Source organism: Taudactylus pleione, unplaced genomic scaffold (genome assembly GCF_031769625.1).
Source record: "Taudactylus pleione unplaced genomic scaffold, aTauple2 ptg001664l, whole genome shotgun sequence".
Taxonomy (NCBI): Eukaryota; Metazoa; Chordata; class Amphibia; order Anura; family Myobatrachidae; genus Taudactylus; species Taudactylus pleione.
The window spans coordinates 325904-352077 of NW_028286061.1; the positions used below are offsets into that span (position 1 = coordinate 325904).

The window sequence follows — 26174 nt, forward strand, 5'->3', positions numbered from 1 at the left end:
TAAATGTTATTGAGGTTATTAATACTGTAGGAACAAAAAAGACCCATTTTATGTGATTGGATCTGGATTTTTTTCTTAAAAAATAAAAAACAGCTAAAAAACCAAAACACGAAAACAAAACAGGGAGGTGAGGTTTTGGCAAAACCAATTCAGATCAAAAACCAGGGGAGATCCAAAACCAAAACACGGGGGTTGGCGCACATCTCTAGTTTATAGATGAAGCTTTATAGTCAGCGTTGTTACCATGCGAGGCAGTAATACGTATATCCAGTCTGGATGTCACATATTACAACATCCGGCCTGATATATTCTTATTACATTCTAAAAGAGCTGTCTCACCTCTCCACCTGGGCTGTCTCTTATCAGTCTTCTTCCTTCCTGAGGAAGAGGGTGTCTCTTCCTCTTTCACATGTCATTTCCAGGTTGTCTCTTACAGTGATCAGTGTATTGCTTGCATGGTCAGTCTCTCTCGCTCTCTGAGTTAATCTCTTACACTCTCTGTGTCAGTGTCTCGCTATCTGTTAGTCTCTCTCTCTCTCTCGGACAGTCACTCTCTATCATTCTCTCCCTCTCTCTGCCAGTCTCTTTCTTGCTCTCCGTCAGTCTCTCTCTCTCGGGCAGTCTCTCCCTCTCTGTGTGGCAGTCTCTGCCTATCCGTGTCAGTCTCTCTCTGTCTCTGTAGTGAGTCTCTCTTTGGCTGAGTGATGACAGTCACCCTGGACTTTGAAGAATGTCTGACGGACTCTCCACGCACAAGGTGAGATGATCGGCCCCTCCCTCTGCGCCATATTCTGTATGTTATATAGAATCTCCATCTGATTGTAATATTATTATTGTGTGTATATCTGACACTTCTCTTACACTGTGTAAGTGTGAATATCTCTGTATGTCAGTGTATAGTATGTGTATCTCTGTATGTCAGTGTATAGTATGTGTATCTCTGTATGTCAGTGTATAGTATGTGTATCTCTATATGTCAGTGTATAGTGTGTATCTCTGTATGTCAGTGTATAGTATGTGTATCTCTGTATGTCAGTGTATAGTGTGTATCTCTGTATGTCAGTGTATAGTGTGTATCTCTGTATGTCAGTGTATAGTGTGCGTATATCTGTATGTCAGTGTATAGTGTGTGTATATCTGTATGTCAGTGTATAGTGTGTATCTCTGTATGTCAGTGTATAGTGTATGTATATCTGTATGTCAGTGTATAGTGTATGTATATCTGTATGTCAGTGTATAGTGTATGTATATCTGTATGTCAGTGTATAGTGTGTATATCTGTATGTCAGTGTATAGTGTGTATATCTGTATGTCAGTGTATAGTGTGTATATCTGTATGTCAGTGTATAGTGTATGTATATCTGTATGTCAGTGTATAGTGTATGTATATCTGTATGTCAGTGTATAGTGTATGTATATCTGTATGTCAGTGTATAGTGTGTATATCTGTATGTCAGTGTATAGTGTGTATATCTGTATGTCAGTGTATAGTGTATGTATATCTGTATGTCAGTGTATAGTGTGTGTATATCTGTATGTCAGTGTATAGTGTGTATATCTGTATGTCAGTGTATAGTGTGTATATCTGATGTCAGTGTATAGTGTGCGTATATCTGTATGTCAGTGTATAGTGTGTATCTCTGTACGTCAGTGTATAGTGTGTATCTCTGTACGTCAGTGTATAGTGTGTGTATCTCTGTATGTCAGTGTGTAGTATGTATCTCTGTACGTCAGTGTATAGTGTGTGTATCTCTGTATGTCAGTGTGTAGTATGTGTATCTGTATGTCAGTGTATAGTGTGTATATCTGTATGTCAGTGTATAGTGTATGTATATCTGTATGTCAGTGTATAGTGTGTGTATATCTGTATGTCAGTGTATAGTGTGTGTATCTCTGTATGTCAGTGTATAGTGTGTGTATCTGTATGTCAGTGTATAGTGTGTATATCTGTATGTCAGTGTATAGTGTGTATATCTGTATGTCAGTGTATAGTGTGTGTATATCTGTATGTCAGTGTATAGTGTGTATATCTGTATGTCAGTGTATAGTGTGTATATCTGATGTCAGTGTATAGTGTGTGTATCTCTGTATGTCAGTGTATAGTGTATGTATATCTGTATGTCAGTGTATAGTGTGTGTATATCTGTATGTCAGTGTATAGTGTGTATATCTGTATGTCAGTGTATAGTGTGTATATCTGATGTCAGTGTATAGTGTGTGTATCTGTATGTCAGTGTATAGTGTATGTGTCTGTATGTCAGTGTATAATGTGTGTATCTGTATGTCAGTGTATAGTGTGTATATCTGTATGTCAGTGTATAGTGTGTATATCTGTATGTCAGTGTATAGTGTGTGTATATCTGTATGTCAGTGTATAGTGTGTGTATATCTGTATGTCAGTGTATAGTGTGTGTATATCTGTATGTCAGTGTATAGTATGTGTATCTCTGTACGTCAGTGTATAGTGTGTGTATATCTGTACGTCAGTGTATAGTGTGTATATCTGTACGTCAGTGTATAGTGTGTGTATCTCTGTACGTCAGTGTATAGTGTGTGTATCTCTTTACGTCAGTGTATAGTGTGTGTATCTCTGTACGTCAGTGTATAGTGTGTGTATCTCTTTACGTCAGTGTATAGTGTGTGTATCTCTGTACGTCAGTGTATAGTGTGTATATCTGTACGTCAGTGTATAGTGTGTGTGTATCTGTACGTCAGTGTATAGTGTGTGTATATCTGTATGTCAGTGTATAGTGTATGTATATCTGTATGTCAGTGTATAGTGTATGTATATCTGTATGTCAGTGTATAGTATGTGTATATCTGTACCTCAGTGTATAGTGTATGTATATCTGTATGTCAGTGTATAGTATGTGTATATCTGTACCTCAGTGTATAGTGTGTGTATCTCTGTATGTCAGTGTATAGTGTGTATATATGTATGTCAGTGTATAGTGTGTGTATATCTGTATGTCAGTGTATAGTGTGTATATCTGTACGTCAGTGTATAGTGTGTATATCTGTACGTCAGTGTATAGTGTATGTATATCTGTATGTCAGTGTATAGTGTGTATATCTGTACGTCAGTGTATAGTGTATGTATATCTGTACGTCAGAGTATAGTGTATGTGTATCTGTATGTCAGTGTATAGTGTATGTATATCTGTACGTCAGTGTATAGTGTGTATATCTGTATGTCAGTGTATAGTGTGTATCTCTGTATGTCAGTGTATAGTGTGTATATCTGTATGTCAGTGTATAGTGTGTGTATCTGTATGTCAGTGTATAGTGTATGTATATCTGTATGTCAGTGTACAGTATGTATATCTGTATGTCAGTGTATAGTGTGTGTATATCTGTATGTCAGTGTATAGTGTGTGTATCTGTATGTCAGTGCATAGTGTGTATATCTGTATGTCAGTGTATAGTGTATGTGTCTGTATGTCAGTGTATAGTGTGTGTATCTGTATGTCAGTGTATAGTGTATGTGTCTGTATGTCAGTGTATAATGTGTGTATCTGTATGTCAGTGTATAGTGTGTATATCTGTATGTCAGTGTATAGTGTGTATATCTGTATGTCAGTGTATAGTGTATGTATATCTGTATGTCAGTGTACAGTATGTATATCTGTATGTCAGTGTATAGTGTGTGTATATCTGTATGTCAGTGTATAGTGTGTATACCTGTATGTCAGTGTATAGTGTGTATATCTGTATGTCAGTGTATAGTGTATGTATATCTGTATGTCAGTGTATAGTGTATGTATATCTGTATGTCAGTGTATAGTGTGTATATCTGTATGTCAGTGTATAGTGTATGTATATCTGTATGTCAGTGTACAGTATGTATATCTGTATGTCAGTGTATAGTGTGTGTATATCTGTATGTCAGTGTATAGTGTGTATATCTGTATGTCAGTGTATAGTGTGTATATCTGTATGTCAGTGTATAGTGTGTATATCTGTATGTCAGTGTATAGTGTATGTGTCTGTATGTCAGTGTATAGTGTGTGTATCTGTATGTCAGTGTATAGTGTATGTGTCTGTATGTCAGTGTATAATGTGTGTATCTGTATGTCAGTGTATAGTATATATCTGTATGTCAGTGTATAGTGTGTATATCTGTATGTCAGTGTATAGTGTGTATATCTGTATGTCAGTGTATAGTGTGTGTATATCTGTATGTCAGTGTATAGTGTGTGTATATCTGTATGTCAGTGTATAGTGTGTGTATATCTGTATGTCAGTGTATAGTATGTGTATCTCTGTACGTCAGTGTATAGTGTGTGTATATCTGTACGTCAGTGTATAGTGTGTATATCTGTACGTCAGTGTATAGTGTGTGTATCTCTGTACGTCAGTGTATAGTGTGTATATCTGTACGTCAGTGTATAGTGTGTGTGTATCTGTACGTCAGTGTATAGTGTATGTATATCTGTATGTCAGTGTATAGTATGTGTATATCTGTACCTCAGTGTATAGTGTGTGTATCTCTGTATGTCAGTGTATAGTGTGTATATATGTATGTCAGTGTATAGTGTGTGTATATCTGTATGTCAGTGTATAGTGTGTATATCTGTACGTCAGTGTATAGTGTGTGTGTATCTGTACGTCAGTGTATAGTGTGTATATCTGTATGTCAGTGTATAGTGTATGTATATCTGTATGTCAGTGTATAGTGTGTGTATCTCTGTATGTCAGTGTATAGTGTGTATATCTGTATGTCAGTGTATAGTGTGTATATCTGTACGTCAGTGTATAGTGTATGTATATCTGTACGTCAGTGTATAGTGTATGTATATCTGTACGTCAGAGTATAGTGTATGTGTATCTGTATGTCAGTGTATAGTGTATGTATATCTGTACGTCAGTGTATAGTGTATGTATCTCTGTATGTCAGTGTATAGTGTGTGTATCTGTATGTCAGTGTATAGTGTGTATATCTGTATGTCAGTGTATAGTGTGTATATCTGTATGTCAGTGTATAGTGTGTGTATATCTGTATGTCAGTGTATAGTGTATGTATATCTGTATGTCAGTGTATAGTGTGTGTATCTGTATGTCAGTGTATAGTGTGTATCTCTGTATGTCAGTGTATAGTGTGTGTGTATCTGTATGTCAGTGTATAGTGTGTGTATCTGTATGTCAGTGTATAGTATGTATATCTGTATGTCAGTGTATAGTGTGTGTATATCTGTATGTCAGTGTATATCTGTATGTCAGTGTATAGTGTGTGTATCTGTACGTCAGTGTATAGTGTGTATATCTGTATGTCAGTGTATAGTGTGTATATCTGTATGTCAGTGTATAGTGTGTATATCTGTATGTCAGTGTATAGTGTGTGTATATCTGTATGTCAGTGTATAGTGTGTATATCTGTATGTCAGTGTATAGTGTGTATATCTGTATGTCAGTGTATAGTGTGTGTATCTGTATGTCAGTGTATAGTATATATCTGTATGTCAGTGTATAGTGTGTATATCTGTATGTCAGTGTATAGTGTGTATATCTGTATGTCAGTGTATAGTGTGTGTATCTGTATGTCAGTGTATAGTGTGTATCTCTGTATGTCAGTGTATAGTGTGTGTATATCTGTATGTCAGTGTATAGTGTGTGTATCTGTATGTCAGTGTATAGTATGTATATCTGTATGTCAGTGTATAGTGTGTGTATATCTGTATGTCAGTGTATATCTGTATGTCAGTGTATAGTGTGTGTATCTGTACGTCAGTGTATAGTGTGTATATCTGTATGTCAGTGTATAGTGTGTATATCTGTATGTCAGTGTATAGTGTGTGTATATCTGTATGTCAGTGTATAGTGTGTATATCTGTATGTCAGTGTATAGTGTGTATATCTGTATGTCAGTGTATAGTGTGTGTATCTGTATGTCAGTGTATAGTATATATCTGTATGTCAGTGTATAGTGTGTATATCTGTATGTCAGTGTATAGTGTGTGTATCTGTATGTCAGTGTATAGTGTGTGTATCTCTGTATGTCAGTGTATAGTGTGTATATCTGTATGTCAGTGTATAGTGTGTATCTCTGTATGTCAGTGTATAGTGTATGTATATCTGTATGTCAGTGTATAGTGTGTGTATCTCTGTATGTCAGTGTATAGTGTGTGTATCTGTATGTCAGTGTATAGTATGTGTATCTCTGTATGTCAGTGTATAGTGTATGTATCTGTATGTCAGTGTATAGTGTGTGTATCTGTACGTCGGTGTATAGTGTGTGTGTATCTGTACGTCAGTGTATAGTGTGTATATCTGTATGTCAGTGTATAGTGTATGTATATCTGTATGTCAGTGTATAGTGTGTGTATCTCTGTATGTCAGTGTATAGTGTGTATATCTGTATGTCAGTGTATAGTGTATGTATATCTGTACGTCAGTGTATAGTGTATGTATCTCTGTATGTCAGTGTATAGTGTATGTATATCTGTACGTCAGAGTATAGTGTATGTGTATCTGTATGTCAGTGTATAGTGTGTATCTCTGTATGTCAGTGTATAGTGTGTGTATCTCTGTATGTCAGTGTATAGTGTGTATATCTGTATGTCAGTGTATAGTGTGTATATCTGTATGTCAGTGTATAGTGTGTGTATATCTGTATGTCAGTGTATAGTGTGTGTATATCTGTATGTCAGTGTATAGTGTGTGTATCTGTATGTCAGTGTATAGTGTGTATCTCTGTATGTCAGTGTATAGTGTGTGTGTATCTGTATGTCAGTGTATAGTGTGTGTATCTGTATGTCAGTGTATAGTATGTATATCTGTATGTCAGTGTATAGTGTGTGTATATCTGTATGTCAGTGTATATCTGTATGTCAGTGTATAGTGTGTGTATCTGTACGTCAGTGTATAGTGTGTATATCTGTATGTCAGTGTATAGTGTGTGTATATCTGTATGTCAGTGTATAGTGTGTATATCTGTATGTCAGTGTATAGTGTGTGTATATCTGTATGTCAGTGTATAGTGTGTATATCTGTATGTCAGTGTATAGTGTGTATATCTGTATGTCAGTGTATAGTGTGTGTATCTGTATGTCAGTGTATAGTATATATCTGTATGTCAGTGTATAGTGTGTATATCTGTATGTCAGTGTATAGTGTGTGTATCTGTATGTCAGTGTATAGTGTGTATCTCTGTATGTCAGTGTATAGTGTGTGTATATCTGTATGTCAGTGTATAGTGTGTGTATCTGTATGTCAGTGTATAGTATGTATATCTGTATGTCAGTGTATAGTGTGTGTATATCTGTATGTCAGTGTATATCTGTATGTCAGTGTATAGTGTGTGTATCTGTACGTCAGTGTATAGTGTGTATATCTGTATGTCAGTGTATAGTGTGTATATCTGTATGTCAGTGTATAGTGTGTATATCTGTATGTCAGTGTATAGTGTGTGTATATCTGTATGTCAGTGTATAGTGTGTATATCTGTATGTCAGTGTATAGTGTGTGTATCTGTATGTCAGTGTATAGTATATATCTGTATGTCAGTGTATAGTGTGTATATCTGTATGTCAGTGTATAGTGTGTATATCTGTATGTCAGTGTATAGTGTGTGTATCTGTATGTCAGTGTATAGTGTGTGTATCTCTGTATGTCAGTGTATAGTGTGTATATCTGTATGTCAGTGTATAGTGTGTATCTCTGTATGTCAGTGTATAGTGTATGTATATCTGTATGTCAGTGTATAGTGTGTGTATCTCTGTATGTCAGTGTATAGTGTGTGTATCTGTATGTCAGTGTATAGTATGTGTATCTCTGTATGTCAGTGTATAGTGTGTGTATCTGTATGTCAGTGTATAGTATGTGTATCTCTGTATGTCAGTGTATAGTGTGTATATCTGTATGTCAGTGTATAGTGTGTGTATCTGTATGTCAGTGTATAGTGTGTGTATCTGTATGTCAGTGTATAGTGTGTATCTCTGTATGTCAGTGTATAGTGTATGTATCTCTGTATGTCAGTGTATAGTGTGTGTATCTCTGTATGTCAGTGTATAGTGTGTGTATCTCTGTATGTCAGTGTATAGTGTGTGTATATCTGTATGTCAGTGTATAGTGTGTATATCTGTAGGTCAGTGTATAGTGTATATCTGTATGTCAGTGTATAGTGTATATCTGTATGTCAGTGTATAGTGTGTATATCTGTATGTCAGTGTATAGTGTGTATATCTGTATGTCAGTGTATAGTGTATGTATATCTGTATGTCAGTGTATAGTGTGTGTATCTCTGTATGTCAGTGTATAGTGTGTGTATATCTGTATGTCAGTGTATAGTGTGTATATCTGTATGTCAGTGTATAGTGTGTATATCTGTATGTCAGTGTATAGTGTGTATATCTGTATGTCAGTGTATAGTGTATGTGTATCTGTATGTCAGTGTATAGTGTGTGTATCTCTGTATGTCAGTGTATAGTGTGTGTATATCTGTATGTCAGTGTATAGTGTGTGTATATCTGTATGTCAGTGTATAGTGTGTATATCTGTATGTCAGTGTATAGTGTGTGTATCTGTATGTCAGTGTATAGTGTGTATATCTGTATGTCAGTGTATAGTGTGTGTATCTGTATGTCAGTGTATAGTGTGTGTATCTGTATGTCAGTGTATAGTGTGTATATCTGTATGTCAGTGTATAGTGTGTATATCTGTATGTCAGTGTATAGTGTGTATATCTGTATGTCAGTGTATAGTGTGTGTATCTGTATGTCAGTGTATAGTGTGTGTATATCTGTATGTCAGTGTATAGTATGTGTATCTCTGTATGTCAGTGTATAGTGTATGTATATCTGTATGTCAGTGTATAGTGTGTATATCTGTATGTCAGTGTATAGTGTGTGTATATCTGTATGTCAGTGTATAGTGTGTGTATCTCTGTATGTCAGTGTATAGTGTGTATATCTGTATGTCAGTGTATAGTAGGGGTGTGCACCGGCCACTTTTCGTGTTTTGTGTTTTGGTTTTGGATCTGGATCTTTCTTCGTGTTTTGGATCTGGATTTTTTTGAAAAAAAGCATAAAAACAGCTAAAATCACAGAATTTGTTGGTTTTTCTGCTCCTATGCTATTATTAACCTCAATAACCTTAATTTCCACTCATTTCCAGTCTATTCTGAACACCTCACACCTCACAATAGTGTTTTTATGTCCAAAAGGTTGCACCGAGGTAGCTGGATGACTATGCTAAGCGACACGAGTGGGCGGCACAAACACGTGGCCCATCTAGGAGTGATACTGCAGTGGCAGACAGGATGGCAGTTTGAATAACTAGGCCCCAAACAGTACATAATGCAAATTGTCCTTGGGCCCTCCCACCCACCCTTATGTTGTATAAACAGGACATGCACACTTTAACAAATCAATCATTTCAGCGCCAGGGTCTGCCACACAACTGTGGCTGAAATGATTGGTTCGTTTGGGCCCCCACAAAACAAGCTGGCAATTAATGTGTCCCTGCACAAACTGGCTCTACGAAGGCAAGATGTCATCCTCATCCTCCTCATCCACCGATTCCTCACCCTCTTCAGTGTGTACATCCTCATCCTCACAAAGTATTAACTCGTCCCCACTTGAATCCACCACCACAGGTCCCTCTGTACCTTCTGGAGGCTGGTCTCCCTGGAAGAGCTGATAATTCATTTTGATGAACATCATCTTCTCCACATTCTGTGGAAGCAACCTCCTACGCCTTTCGCTGACAAGGTTCCCGGCTGCACTAAACACTCTTTCGGAGTACACACTGGAGGGGGGGCAACTCAGGTAAAATAGAGCCAGTTTGTACAGGGGCCTCCAAATTGCCTCTTTTTCCTGCCAGTACAGGTATGGACTGTCTGACATGCCTACTTGGATGCTGTCACCGATGTAATCTTCCACCATTCTGTCAATGGTGACAGTATCATATGCAGTGACAGTAGACATGTCAGAAATTGTTGCCAGGTCCTTCAGTCCGGACCAGATGTCCAAACTTGGTCCTGCCTGCCCTGCATCACTGCCAGCGGGTTGCTTAGGATACCTAAGTTTTTTCCTGGCAGCCCCAGTTGCGGGAGAAAATGAAGAAGGAGCAGTTGACGTGTCACGTTCCGCTTCAGCTGACAGTGTGTTCACCAGCAGGTCTTTGCACCTCTGCAGGCTTGTGTCGGCCGGAAAGAGAGACACCACATAGGCTTTAAACCTAGGATCGAGCACGGTGGCCAAAATGTAGTGGTCTGATTTCAACAGATTGACCACCCTGGAATCCTGGCAAAGCGAATGAAGGGCTTCATCCACAAGTCCCACATGCCGAGCGGAATCGCTCCGTCTTAGCTCCTCCTTCACTTTCTCCAGCTGCTTCTGCAAAAGCCTGATGAGGGGAATGACCTGACTCAAGCTGGCAGTGTCTGAACTGACTTCACGTGTGGCAAGTTCGAAGGGCTGGAGAACCTTGCACAACACGGAAATCATTCTCCACTGCGCTTGAGTCAGGTGCATACCCCCTCCTTTGCTTATGTCATAGGTGGATGTATAGGCTTGTATGGCCTTTTGCTGCTCCTCCATCCTCTGAAGCATATAGAGAGTTGAGTTCCACCGCGTCACAACCTCTTGCTTCAGGTGATGGCGGGGCAGGTTCAAGAGTGTTTGCTGGTGCTCCAGTCTTCGGCACGCAGTCGCTGAATGGCGAAAGTGGCCAGAAATTTTTCGGGCCACCCAAAGCGTCTCCTGCACGCCCCTGTCGCTTTTCAGAAAATTCTGCACCACCAAGTTTATTGTGTGAGCAAAACATGGGACGTGCTGGAATTTGCCCAGATGTAATGCCCGCACAATATTGGTGGCGTTGTCAGATATCACAAATCCCCAGGAGAGTCTAAGTGGGGTAAGCCACTGGGCGATGATTTCCCTCAGTTTCTCTAAGAGGTTGTCGGCGGTGTGCCTCTTACTGAAACCGGTGATACACAGCGTAGCCTGCCTTGTAACGAGCTGGCGTTTCTGAGATGCTGCTACTGGTGACGCTGCTGCTGTTGCTGCGTAAGGTGATACATCTACCCAGTGGGCTGTCACAGTCATATAGTCCTTAGTCTGCCCTGTTCCACTTGTCCACATGTCCGTGGTTAAGTGGACATTGTGTACAATGGCATTTTTCAGGACACTGAGGACACTTTTTCTGACGTTTCTGTACAGTCTCGGTATCGCCTGCCTAGTGAAGTGGAATCTAGACGGGATTTGGAACCGGGGACACACTACCTCCATCAATTGACTAAATCCCACTGCACTAATGGCGGATACCGGACGCACGTCTAACACCAACATAGCAGTCAAGGCCTCAGTTATACGTTTTGCTTCAGGATGACTGCTGTCGTACTTCATCCTCCTCGCTAAGGACTGTTGGAGCGTCAATTGTTTAGTAAAAGTAGTGGTGTTCCTACTTCCTCTCTGGGATGATGAACGACTCCCAGCAGCAGCAACAGCAGCAGCGGCAGCAGTAGGCGTAGCAATGCAGGATCCTCCGGAGGAATCCCGGATAGGAGAGTCAGTCATGCCAGTGACATGGCCTGCAGGACTACTTCCGATCCTGACTAAGGAGGAAATTTACGAGGAGGGAGTTGACGGTGTGGTTTGCAGGCGCTTGGATACAACAGGACAACGGGATTTAGGTGTCCCTGGACTGCTTACGGTCTTAGCCAAAGTTTCTGAACTTGACAGTAACTTTTTATGAACGTGCTGCAGGTGCCGTATAAGGGAGGATGTTCCTAGGTGGTTGACGTCCCTACCCCTACTTATTTCACCTTTACATATGGTACATATGGCAAGACAGCTGTTGTCCGGATTTGGATAGAAATATTGCCAGACCAAAGAGGTGGAATGTTTGGTCTTCTGCCCAGGCATGACCGTGATGGGCTTTTTCATCCCACGGACAACACCTGTCTCCCCCGGAGCCTGATTTAAACAAACCACATCACCATCAGAATCCTCCTCGCCAACTTCCTCCACAGCGCCAGCTACACCAGTATCCTCTTCCTGTTGTACTTCAACAGTGACATCTTCAATTTGCATATCAGCAAGTGGACTGTGGGTGCTCCTTTCAGCACTTGCAGGGGGCGTGCAAATGGTGGAAAGAGCCACCTCTTCCCGTCCAGTGCTGGGAAGGTCAGGCATCGCAACCACCACCACACTTGGACTCTCCTTGGGGATTTGTGATATCTTCTTAGAAAGCACAGTTCTTCGCTGTGCTTTTGCCAGCTTAACTCTTTTGATTTTTTTAGTGGGAGGAGGGCTTCCATCGTCATGTGAAGCTGAACCACTAGTCATGAACATACTAGGGATTGACCTTAGCCGTTCCTTGCCACTCCGTGTCGTAAATGGCATATTGGCAAGTTTACATTTCTCTTCAGCTGATTTAAATGTCTTTTTCAAGGTCATTTTCCTGAACTTTGCCATTTGGGATTGTATGTGCCCTCTACTATGACATTGGGCATCGGCCTTGGCAGACGACGTTGATGGCATGTTATTGTCTATGTCATGACTAGTGGCAGCAGCTTCAGCACTAGGAGGAAGTGGTTCTTGATCTTTCTCTATTTTATTTTTATCGGAGAAAGTTTGGTCCTCCATTTATGTTATATCGCTTTGATATATACGTGCGGCTAAACACAGAAAATAATTTTTTTTTTGGTTTGGACTGGAGTGTACTTTGGAGGTTACAGCACCCTTAACGGTCAAGCCAGCCGGCCCTTTACTTATGACACAGGCGCACGCTTGGCACTACTTTGTTGATGCACGTGCGGCTACTGCGCACACAATTCACAAACACAGAAAATAATTTTTTTTTTGGTTTGGACTGGAGTGTACTTTGGGGGTTACAGCACCCTTAACGGTCAAGCCAGCCGGCCCTTTACTTATGACACAGGCGCACGCTTGGCACTACTTTGTTGATGCACGTGCGGCTACTGCGCACACAATTCACAAACACAGAAAATAATTTTTTTTTTGGTTTGGACTGGAGTGTACTTTCGGGGGTTACAGCACCCTTAACGGTCAAGCCAGCCGGCCCTTTACTTATGACACAGGCGCACGCTTGGCACTACTTTGTTGATGCACGTGCGGCTACTGCGCACACAATTCACAAACACAGAAAATAATTTTTTTTTTGGTTTGGACTGGAGTGTACTTTGGGGGTTAAAGCACCCTTTAACGGTCAAGCCCGCCGACCCTTTACTTATGACACAGGCGCACACTTGGCACTACTTGGTTGATGCACGTGCGGCTACTGCGCACACAATTCACAAACACAGAAAATATATTATTTTTTTAGCACTTGGGGGGAGCACCCCTGATGGACAGAGCACCCCCTGGACAACACTACAGCACCCCTTTAGGACTGGGACACTGCACAGGACTTTGGAGTGGACACAGCCCCTATGGAGAACTGACTGCACAACACAGTCCAGCCAGCCCCTATGGACTTTGTAGTAGTGGACACAGCCCCTATTAACAACAGCAGCACAGCACAACACAGCCAGCCCCTATGGACTTTGAAGTAGTGGACAACAGCAGCACTACACTACACTACACTACACTACACTACACAGCACTAACTCCCACCCTCCCTCTTCACTGTCCACAGCCGAGTGAGAAAATGGCGCCGACGTGGGTACCTTATATAGGATCCAAAACCCGCGAGACTCGGAAGGCGGGATGATGACGTTTTGCCTCGATTTCAGATCCGAGTCAGGCGGGAAAAGTCGAGCCTGACTCGGATCGGACTCGGATCGGGGGGGCTCGGGGGGGTTAGGATTTCAGAAATCCGAACCCGCTCACCCCTAGTGTATAGTGTGTGTATCTCTGTATGTCAGTGTATAGTGTGTGTATCTCTGTATGTCAGTGTATAGTATGTATATCTGTATGTCAGTGTATAGTGTGTATATCTGTATGTCAGTGTATAGTGTATGTATATCTGTATGTCAGTGTATAGTGTATGTATATCTGTATGTCAGTGTATAGTGTGTATATCTGTATGTCAGTGTATAGTGTGTATATCTGTATGTCAGTGTATAGTGTATGTATATCTGTATGTCAGTGTATAGTGTATATCTCTGTATGTCACTGTATAGTGTGTATCTCTGTATGTCAGTGTATAGTGTATGTATATCTGTATGTCAGTGTATAGTGTGTGTATCTCTGTATGTCAGTGTATAGTGTATATCTCTGTATGTCACTGTATAGTGTGTATCTCTGTATGTCAGTGTATAGTGTATGTATATCTGTATGTCAGTGTATAGTGTGTGTATATCTGTATGTCAGTGTATAGTGTATGTATATCTGTATGTCAGTGTATAGTGTGTGTATCTCTGTATGTCAGTGTATAGTGTGTGTATATCTGTATGTCAGTGTATAGTGTGTATATCTGTATGTCAGTGTATAGTGTGTGTATCTGTATGTCAGTGTATAGTGTGTATCTCTGTATGTCAGTGTATAGTGTGTGTATCTCTGTACGTCAGTGTATAGTATGTATCTCTGTATGTCAGTGTATAGTATGTATATCTGTATGTCAGTGTATAGTGTGTATCTCTGTATGTCAGTGTATAGTGTATGTATATCTGTATGTCAGTGTATAGTGTGTGTATATCTGTATGTCAGTGTATAGTGTGTGTATATCTGTATGTCAGTGTATAGTGTGTGTATATCTGAATGTCAGTGTATAGTGTGTGTATATCTGTATGTCAGTGTATAGTGTGTATATCTGTATGTCAGTGTATAGTGTGTGTATCTCTGTATGTCAGTGTATAGTGTGTGTATCTCTGTATGTCAGTGTATAGTGTGTATATCTGTATGTCAGTGTATAGTGTGTGTATCTGTATGTCAGTGTATAGTGTGTATCTCTGTACGTCAGTGTATAGTGTGTGTATCTCTGTACGTCAGTGTATAGTATGTATCTCTGTATGTCAGTGTATAGTATGTATATCTGTATGTCAGTGTATAGTGTGTATCTCTGTATGTCAGTGTATAGTGTATGTGTATCTGTATGTCAGTGTATAGTGTGTGTATATCTGTATGTCAGTGTATAGTGTGTGTATATCTGTATGTCAGTGTATAGTGTGTGTATCTGTATGTCAGTGTATAGTGTGTGTATCTCTGTATGTCAGTGTATAGTGTGTATATCTGTATGTCAGTGTATAGTGTGTGTATCTGTATGTCAGTGTATAGTGTGTATATCTGTATGTCAGTGTATAGTGTTTATATCTGTATGTCAGTGTATAGTGTGTATATCTGTATGTCAGTGTATAGTGTATGTATATCTGTATGTCAGTGTATAGTGTGTGTGTATCTGTATGTCAGTGTATAGTGTGTGTGTATCTGTATGTCAGTGTATAGTGTGTGTATATCTGTATGTCAGTGTATAGTGTATGTATATCTGTATGTCAGTGTATAGTGTGTATATCTGTATGTCAGTGTATAGTGTGTGTATCTCTGTATGTCAGTGTATAGTGTATGTATATCTGTATGTCAGTGTATAGTGTTTATATCTCTATGTCAGTGTATAGTGTGTATATCTGTATGTCAGTGTATAGTGTGTATATCTGTATGTCAGTGTATAGTGTGTATATCTGTATGTCAGTGTATAGTGTGTATATCTGTATGTCAGTGTATAGTGTGTGTATCTGTATGTCAGTGTATAGTGTGTGTATCTGTATGTCAGTGTATAGTGTGTGTATCTGTATGTCAGTGTATAGTGTGTGTATCTCTGTATGTCAGTGTGTAGTGTGTGTATCTCTGTATGTCAATGTATAGTGTGTATATCTGTATGTCAGTGTATAGTGTGTGTATATCTGTATGTCAGTGTATAGTGTGTATATCTGTATGTCAGTGTATAGTGTGTATATCTGTATGTCAGTGTGTAGTATGTATCTCTGTACGTCAGTGTATAGTGTGTGTATCTCTGTATGTCAGTGTGTAGTATGTGTATCTGTATGTCAGTGTATAGTGTGTATATCTGTATGTCAGTGTATAGTGTGTGTATCTGTATGTCAGTGTATAGTGTGTGTATCTCTGTATGTCAGTGTGTAGTGTGTGTATCTCTGTATGTCAGTGTATAGTGTGTATATCTGTATGTCAGTGTATAGTGTGTGTATCTGTATGTCAGTGTATAGTGTGTGTATCTGTATGTCAGTGTATAGTGTGTGTATCTGTATGTCAGTGTATAGTGTGTGTATCTCTGTATGTCAGTGTGTAGTGTGTGTATCTCTGTATGTCAGTGTGTAGTGTGTATATCTGTATGTCAGTGTATAGTGTGTGTATCTCTGTATGTCAGTGTGTAGTGTGTGTATCTCTGTATGTCAGTGTATAGTGTGTATATCTGTATGTCAGTGTATAGTGTGTATATCTGTATGTCAGTGTATAGTGTGTGTATCTCTGTATGTCAGTGTATAGTGTGTGTATCTCTGTATGTCAGTGTATAGTGTGTGTATCTCTGTATGTCAGTGTATAGTGTGTGTATCTCTGTATGTCAGTGTATAGTGTGTGTATCTCTGTATGTCAGTGTATAGTGTATGTATATCTGTATGTCAGTGTATAGTGTGTGTATATATATATGTCAGTGTATAGTGTGTATATCTGTATGTCAGTGTATAGTGTATGTATATCTGTATGTCAGTGTATAGTGTGTATCTCTGTATGTCAGTGTATAGTATGTATCTCTGTATGTCAGTGTATAGTGTGTGTATCTGTATGTCAGTGTATAGTGTATGTATATCTGTATGTCAGTGTATAGTGTGTGTATATATATATGTCAGTGTATAGTGTGTATATCTGTATGTCAGTGTATAGTGTATGTATATCTGTATGTCAGTGTATAGTGTGTATCTCTGTATGTCAGTGTATAGTATGTATCTCTGTATGTCAGTGTATAGTGTGTATATCTGTATGTCAGTGTATAGTGTGTGTATCTGTATGTCAGTGTATAGTGTGTGTATCTGTATGTCAGTGTATAGTGTATGTATATCTGTATGTCAGTGTATAGTGTGTATATCTGTATGTCAGTGTATAGTGTGTGTATATCTGTATGTCAGTGTATAGTGTGTATATCTGTATGTCAGTGTATAGTGTGTATATCTGTATGTCAGTGTATAGTGTATGTATATCTGTATGTCAGTGTATAGTGTGTGTATATATATGTATGTCAGTGTATAGTGTGTATATCTGTATGTCAGTGTATAGTGTATGTATATCTGTATGTCAGTGTATAGTGTGTATCTCTGTATGTCAGTGTATAGTGTGTATATCTGTATGTCAGTGTATAGTGTGTATATCTGTACGTCAGAGTATAGTGTGTGTATATCTGTATGTCAGTGTATAGTGTGTATCTCTGTATGTCAGTGTATAGTATGTATATCTGTATGTCAGTGTATAGTGTATGTATATCTGTATGTCAGTGTATAGTGTGTATCTCTGTATGTCAGTGTATAGTATGTATATCTGTATGTCAGTGTATAGTGTGTATCTCTGTATGTCAGTGTATAGTATGTATATCTGTATGTCAGTGTATAGTGTATGTATATCTGTATGTCAGTGTATAGTGTATGTATATCTGTATGTCAGTGTATAGTGTGTGTATTTGTCGTTAACAATGTCGTTATCGTTCTAAAAAAATCAGTTTCTGAGTTCTAACGGTGAACGATAATCGTTCAAGCGCGCTCCCATTTGTAGTTTGTAGTGATCGTTCATCATCAATTTCAGACTGTCCAACATAACGATTTTCATTAAGTGAAGAAACATTTTTCATTCATCGTTGTAAAGATCGTTCACTTTTTGAAGGTAAAATCTGACAGAAAATCATTGGTTACAAAATCGTTAAGGTGATACACACGTTAGTTATGAGGAATGGGGTGCAACTCGGGAATGTCCTCGTAAAGCAACAACGTCTATCAGATTTCAGCACATCCAGCTATTTATATTACACATATTAACTCCTGTTCGTTTAATGCGATTTGGTGACCGAATATCCTATCATTGTCCCAAGTGTGGTGGTCCCCAAGGGTCATTCTGGCATCTTGTTAGGGGATGTTCTGTGGTTCAGTTATTTTGGGCTAAGAAGAAATATGCAATCTCCATTACTGGGATTCCTACTATGGTGCTCACATAGGTGCTAGGGAGGATGGTGAGCTTAATGGTTGTGATTGTGATGTTCAATATATTATTTATCTATGCGCGTTGGCTGGTATGTTTGGCCTGTTCATGGATGGCTTCATCTGGTCCTGATTTCCCAGCATGGATTGCGCTAGTTAATGGTACAGTTGAACATGAGCGTGATATGTAATTCACTCCTAAGGCGATTTCTACATTTGAGCAAATATGGTCCAGATGGTTGAACTCTACCTACAAATGCAACCACCACTTATTCTACATAATGTATTATTAATGCGGTTATATCGGAAATGTAAGTGTGGTACACCTCTATACTTATATTTATTCTTGTGGAATTTATTTGTTTGTGTTTTGTTTGGTTTGGTTGTTAAGGGGTTTCTACAAAATATATAAATTTGAAGTGTATGTTAGATGTTGACATTATGTATGTGGTATATGTAACAGGTTGTATTTATGGCCTTTGTGTACCATATATATGTGCTTTTTATGCTAAGTACATTTCTGTGTTTAATAAAAATTACTTTATTCAAAAAACTCCCCTCAGTTTTCCATTTTAAAACCTCTGATTTTCCCACCACGAAGTGACCCCCTGAGCCCTGTTATTGGGTGATATGAATGTGCTGTACAGTTAGTGGTCATGTCTTCCCACCACGAGGTGACCTCCTGAGTCCTGCTATTGGGTGATATGAAGACTCTGTACAGTTAGTGGTCATGTCTTCCCACCATGAGGTGACCCCCTGAGCCCCTGTTATTGGATGATATGAATGCTCTGTACAGTTAGTGGTCATGTCTTCCCACCACGAGGTGACCCCCTGAGCCCTGCTATTGGATGATATGAATGCTCTGTATAGTTAGTGGTCATGTCTTCCCACCACGAGGTGACCCCCTGAGCCCTGCTATTGGGTGATATGAATGTGCTGTACAGTTAGTGGTCATGTCTTCCCACCATGAATTGACCCCCTGAGCCCTGCTACTGGGTGATATGAATGTGCTGTACAGTTAGTGGTCATGTCTTCCCACCACGAGGTGACCCCTAAGCCCTGCTATTGGGTGATATGAATGAGCTGTACAGTTAGTGGTCATGTCTTCCCACGACGAGGTGACCCCACTGAGCCCTGCTATTGGGTGATATGAATGCTCTGTACAGTTAGTGGTCATGTCTTCCCACCATAAGGTGACCCCCTGAGCCCTGCTATTGGGAGATATGAATGCTCTGTACAGTTAGTGGTCATGTCTTCCCACCACGAGGTGACCCCCTGAGCCCTGCTATTGGGTGATATGAATGCTCTGTACAGTTAGTGGTCATGTCTTCCACCACGAGGTGACCCCCTGAGCCCTGGTATTGGGTGATATGAATGCTCTGTACAGTTAGTGGTCATGTCTTCCCACCACGAGGTGACCCCACTGAGCCCTGCTATTGGGTGATATGAATGCTCTGTACAGTTAGTGGTCATGTCTTCCCACCATAAGGTGACCCCCTGAGCCCTGCTATTGGGAGATATGAATGCTCTGTACAGTTAGTGGTCATGTCTTCCCACCACGAGGTGACCCCCCTGAGTCCTGCTATTGGGTGATATGAATGCTTTGTACAGTTAGTGGTCATGTCTTCCCACCACGAGGTGACCCCCTGAGCCCTGCTATTGGGTGATATGATTGCTCTGTACAGTTAGTGGTCATGTCTTCCCAACACAAGGTGACCCCCTGAGCCATAGTATTGGGTGATATGAATGCTCTGTACAGTTAGTGGTCATGTGTTCCCACCACGAGGTGACCCCCTGAGCCCTGCTATTGGGTGATATGAATGCTCTGTACAGTTAGTGGTCATGTCTTCCCACCACGAGGTGACCCCCTGAGCCCTGCTATTGGGTGATATGATTGCTCTGTACAGTTAGTGGTCATGTCTTCCCAACACAAGGTGACCCCCTGAGCCATAGTATTGGGTGATATGAATGAGCTGTACAGTTAGTGGTCATGTCTTCCCACCACGAGGTGACCCCTTGAGCCCTGCTATTGGGTGATATGAATGCGCTGTACAGTTACTGGTCATGTTTTTCCACCACGAGGTGACCCACTAAGCCCTGGTATTGGGTGATATGAATGCACTGTACAGTTAGTGGTCATGTTTTTCCACCATGAGGTGACCCCCTGAGTCCTGCTATTGGGCGATATGAATGCTCTGTACAGTTAGTGGTCATGTCTTCCCACCACCACAAGGTGACCCCCTGCACACTGGTATTGGGTAATTTTAATGCTCTGTACAGTTAGTGGTCATGTCTTCCCACACTCCGAGGGCAAGATGTATCATGGGTAAAAGTGCAGTTGGGATGCCATTTCTCATACGCGCCAAGCGTTGGAATGTGATGCACTTTGGGTCTTGGCTGCGGTAGGTAACAGCATTTTCCTGATGGTGTTACCCATAGAAGCCTATGGACTCTCTCCGACAGGTGCTGATAGTGCAGTGATTCCCAATCTCAGTCCTCAAGGCACACTAACAGTCCTGGTTTTAGTAATATCCATGCTTGAGCACAGATGGTTAAATCACAATAACTGAGGTACAAGTTAAGTCACCTGTGCTCAAGTATGGCTATCCTTAAAGCCTGGACTGTTAGTGTGCCTTGAGGACCGTGTTTGGGAACCCCTGTGATAGCAGGATCCAATCAGATCCCTCCCAGCACCCCCCACAACATACGCAGAAGGACGCCAGAGAGGCTTCTGGGTCATAGACCCAGAAGTCCCTCCACCACAAAGGACCGCTCTCACCGTCAGACTGGTCCTTTGCTGGGATCATCATGCATACCATCCCAGAGGTGAGGATTGCGGTGCCAAGCTGTCCAACAGAGGGACCTCTTTGGCCAAAGGCCCCTCCATTACACTGACAAGGGAATTTAGCATATCAGGGCAATAAAACCAGTCACTGTTACCCCCTCATAGTAATTTGTGATGTCACATGTCACTCAGCTGGCTATGGTTCCCTTGGGGATACTAGCAGGCATACAGGGTTACCAGGCTGCCTGTACATTTCAGTGGGAGGGGGGATGTCTCCCCCTGCATCCTTACCACACATTATAACATCATTACATATGTCATATGCATCCTACAAGTTAAGCTGCATACACACAGTAATACAACATGGTTAGACTCATTGCTGTAAGGTCCCATTAATGACCAATACACAGTTCTGTCCACAGCAGTATGTGATGCACACACACACCCCATCTGCATTATACTGGGCCAAGTTCCCCTCACACACAGAGTGATCTGTATCAGCTGTGCCCTCTCCTGATTATCTGTCCTTCCTGCCCTTATACACACAGTGATCTGCCTCATCTGTGCCCTCTCCTGATTATCTGTCCTTCCTGCCCTTATACACACAGTGATCTGCCTCATCTGTGCCCTCTCCTGATTATCTGTCCTTCCTGCCCTTATACACACAGTGATCTGCCTCATCTGTGCCCTCTCCTGATTATCTGTCCCTCCTGCCCTTATACACACAGTGATCTGCCTCATCTGTGCCCTCTCCTGATTATCTGTCCTTCCTGCCCTTATACACACAGTGATCTGACTCATCTGTGCCCTCTCCTGATTATCTGTCCTTCCTGCCCTTATACACACAGTGATCTGCCTCATCTGTGCCCTCTCCTGATTATCTGTCCTTCCTGCCCTTATACACACAGAGATCTGCCTCATCTGGGCCCTCTCCTGATTATCTGTCCTTCCTGCCCTTATACACATTGATCTGCCTCATCTGTGCCCTCTCCTGATTATCTGTCCTTCCTGCCCTTATACACAGTGATCTGCCTCATCTGTGCCCTCTCCTGATTATATGTCCCTCCTGCCCTTATACACACAGTGATCTGCCTCATCTGTGCCCTCTCCTGATTATATGTCCCTCCTGCCCTTATACACTGAGTGATCTGCCTCAGCTGTGCCCTCTCCTGATTATCTGTCCTTCCTGCCCTTATACACAGAGTCATCTGCCTCAGCTATGCCCTCTCCTGATTATCTGTCCTTCCTGCCCTTATACACAGAGTGATCTCTGTGCCCTCTCCTTATTATCTGTCCTTCCTGCCCTTATACACAGAGTGATCTGCCTCATCTGTGCCCTCTCCTGATTATCTGTCCTTCCTGCCCTTATACACAGAGTGAGCTGCCTCATCTGTGCTCTCTCCTGATTATCTGTCCTTCCTGTCCTTATACACACAGTGGTCTGCCTCATCTGTGTCCTCTCCTGATTATCTGTCCTTCCTGCCCTTATACACAGTGATCTGCCTCATCTGTGCCCTCTCCTGATTACCTGTCCTTCCTGCCCTTATACACACAGTGATCTGCCACATCTGTGCCCTCTCCTGATTATCTGTCCTTCCTGCCCTTATACACACAGTGATCTGCCTCATCTGTGCCCTCTCCTGATTATCTGTCCTTCCTGCCCTTATACACAGTGATCTGCCTCATCTGGGCCCTCTCCTGATTATCTGTCCTTCCTGCCCTTATACACACAGTGATCTGCCTCATCTGTGCCCTCTCCTGATTATCTGTCCTTCCTGCCCTTATACACACCGTGATCTGCCTCATCTGTACCCTCTCCTGATTATCTGTCCTTCCTGCCCTTATACACACAGTGATCTGCCTCATCTGGGCCCTCTCCTGATTATCTGTCCCTCCTGCCCTAATACACTTTGTGATCTGCCTCATCTGTGCCCTCTCCTGATTATCTGTCCCTCCTGCCCTAATACACATCGTGATCTGCCTCATCTGTGCCCTCTCCTGATTATCTGTCCTTCCTGCCCTTATACACACAGTGATCTGCCTCATCTGGGCCCTCTCCTGATTATCTGTCCTTCCTGCCCTTATACACAGTGATCTGCCTCATCTGTGCCCTCTCCTGATTATCTGTCCTTCCTGCCCTTATACACACAGTGATCTTCCTCATCTGGGCCCTCTCCTGATTATCTGTCCTTCCTGTCCTTATACACACAGTGGTCTGCCTCATCTGTGTCCTCTCCTGATTATCTGTCCTTCCTGCCCTTATACACACAGTGATCTGCCTCATCTGTGCCCTCTCCTGATTATCTGTCCTTCCTGCCCTTATACACACCGTGATCTGCCTCATCTGTACCCTCTCCTGATTATCTGTCCTTCCTGCCCTTATACACACAGTGATCTGCCTCATCTGTGCCCTCTCCTGATTATCTGTCCTTCCTGCCCTTATACACACCGTGATCTGCCTCATCTGTGCCCTCTCCTGATTATCTGTCCTTCCTGCCCTTATACACACAGTGATCTGCCTCATCTGTGTCCTCTCCTGATTATCTGTCCTTCCTGCCCTTATACACACAGTGATCTGCCTCATCTGTGTCCTCTCCTGATTATCTGTCCTTCCTGCCCTTATACACAGTGATCTGCCTCATCTGTGCTCTCTCCTGATTATCTGTCCTTCCTGCCCTTATACACACAGTGATCTGCCTCATCTGTACCCTCTCCTGATTATCTGTCCTTCCTGCCCTTATACACAGTGATCTGCCTCATCTGTGCCCTCTCCTGATTATCTGTCCTTCCTGCCCTTATACACACAGTGATCTTCCTCATCTGGGCCCTCTCCTGATTATCTGTCCTTCCTGTCCTTATACACACAGTGATCTTCCTCATCTGGGCCCTCTCCTGATTATCTGTCCTTCCTGCCCTTATACACACAGTGATCTGCCTCATCTGTGTCCTCTCCTGATTATCTGTCCTTCCTGCCCTTATACACAGTGATCTGCCTCATCTGTGCTCTCTCCTGATTATCTGTCCTTCCTGCCCTTATACACACAGTGATCTGCCTCATCTGTGCCCTCTCCTGATTATCTGTCCTTCCTGCCCTTATACACAGTGATCTGCCTCATCTGTGCCCTCTCCTGATTACCTGTCCTTCCTGCCCTTATACACACAGTGATCTGCCTCATCTGGGCCCTCTCCTGATTACCTGTCCTTCCTGCCCTTATACACACAGTGATCTGCCTCATCTGTGCCCTCTCCTGATTATCTGTCCTTCCTGCCCTTATACACACAGTGATCTGCCTCATCTGTGCCCTCTCCTGATTATCTGTCCTTCCTGTCCTTATACACACAGTGATCTGCCTCATCTGTGCCCTCTCCTGATTATCTGTCCTTCCTGCCCTTATACACAGTGTGATATACATCAGCTGCATTTTCCTCTCATGCTACTTCACTGCTCTGCTCAGGGCCCTTACCAGAGCTGAGGGGAGAAGGGCCACATTGTGCTTCCTTCTCCTCTGCCTCTTGCATTGGAACTTTAGCAATAATAGTCACAGTCTCTGAGCTATGGTCGGCTATGGGGGTATTTTCTGATGCAGCCCTTACCCCCTTCTCTGGCTCAGCTCCATGCTGCATCTGCATCTGCCCATCAGCACCGCGCAGGAGCCCAGCATCAGGGTCCAACATAGTCACAGACACATTATAGTGGGAATAGACATCCTCTTCCAGGTTCTGCTCTGTCAGAGTTACAGTCTCTGATGTTAGGGGCCTTTGTGAGTCACAGAGCCCTGGTGCCATATTTTACTGACACTCCACAGCACACTCCTCATTTTTTAATTCAGTAAATGGGAAGAATTCTGATAGTTCTTCTGGGGTCCAGCCCACCTCGGGGAATTCAGCTGTCCCTTTGCTGCTGCTTCATCCTCAGCATCCTCAAAGCATTATAGGAGACATTGCAGCTGCTCCGGGACACTGTTCAGCTCTTCTGGACTAAGGACCCATTTCCTATACACACTGAAGGCATTGATTGGGTTCTCCTGCTGATCATGCATCCATCGGATAAGAGTGTGGTGTGTGCAGCCGTGGGCCGGGATGTGGCTGTGGAGTGGCCATTCTGCAATTAGGTCTCATTTTTGCTAATGGATAATGGATTCGGCCACCAGCATTTCTTCTGTCACCTCACCTTGTGACCCTGCAGTGGACCCCTTGGTCATCCACCCGGGTGGCACCATCCTCTCCTCTTCCCTCTGGGTTCTCTTCACTGGCTTCTTCCCATGAACCATTCTAGCCAGTGCTCTGGCCTTAGCGGCTTGGCTTCTCTGCCATATCTGGCACATGGAGCTACTTACTTCTGTCATGAACTGTTTCCACTCCAATGTGTCCAGCAGATCTTCTTCTGCAGAATCACTTTTACACTGCATGAACTCATCTGTCAGGTTTTCCATTTTCTCCTCTATAGTGGCTTCTGTCCACAAGCGAGTCTACTGACACACTTCATCCCCAAAGATGCAGCCCATTTGGGAGTATTGGGAGGGACTTCTCAGGTCCCATTCCTCAGCATGCCAACCCAAGGATGATTTCTCCTCCACAAACTTCACTGTCCTGAGAGACTTGGGGCACTTCTTCCCCTTTCTTGGGGCCATTTTCCAAATGGGCTGTGAAAGTAGGCCTTCGGTCTTGCATAACGGTGGGTTTCATTCTGATCGAAATGAATAGTACACACATATGACCATTTGAGGGAGTACAAATGAACACACTTTATTTACAAGTAACAAACAATTAACATACAAAGTATACTCAACTTTTGTCTATGTATTCAGATGACACCAGTAATTCATCATCTTCAACATAAGATGTACTTCATCTTCATCTGGGTAGCCCTCGTTTTAATAATGCCCAGGTAGTTCAATATACACTGCAGGCACCATATACTGCAGTCTCCGGTCCATGCACGAGCCAAAAAGTCTTTGTCTATGTCTTGATTTATACACCAGAATATGGGGAGCTTGTTTTCCGGATATTAAGCCCATATTAGTTACAAACTAAGTATCAAGCACTGATTGCTACAATATAGCATTGACCAAACTTATCTCTCTTGCACATGCTCTGTATGCACTAAGATATACTCAGACAAAGAAATACAGCAATGACGTGTCCTAGTATGTCTGGAGATAAACTCTCAAAGCTCCTTTATGTCGAATCTCAGATTACCCATAATGCTTAGCATCTCTACACATCTTACAATGGAATGTGGCTATCTACTGATAACACCATGTAAGCTATGACTGGCTCATTATACATCTC

The 26174-nt window shown here is 41.9% G+C and overlaps 1 protein-coding gene and 1 pseudogene across 1 annotated transcript in view; one reads left to right on the top strand and one right to left on the bottom strand.

The window, feature by feature from the left end:
- Positions 1 to 514: 514 nt before the first annotated feature.
- The window catches only part of ACAP1 (ArfGAP with coiled-coil, ankyrin repeat and PH domains 1), a 449099-nt gene continuing 423439 nt past the window's right edge, over positions 515 to 26174 (top strand). The window contains exon 1 of the mRNA XM_088464394.1: positions 515 to 757. Coding sequence (XP_088320520.1) covers positions 705 to 757 — 53 coding nt within the window. The 5' untranslated portion in view covers positions 515 to 704. The remainder of the gene's footprint in view (positions 758 to 26174) is intronic.
- Positions 24312 to 25568, bottom strand: LOC148441993 (uncharacterized; annotated as a pseudogene).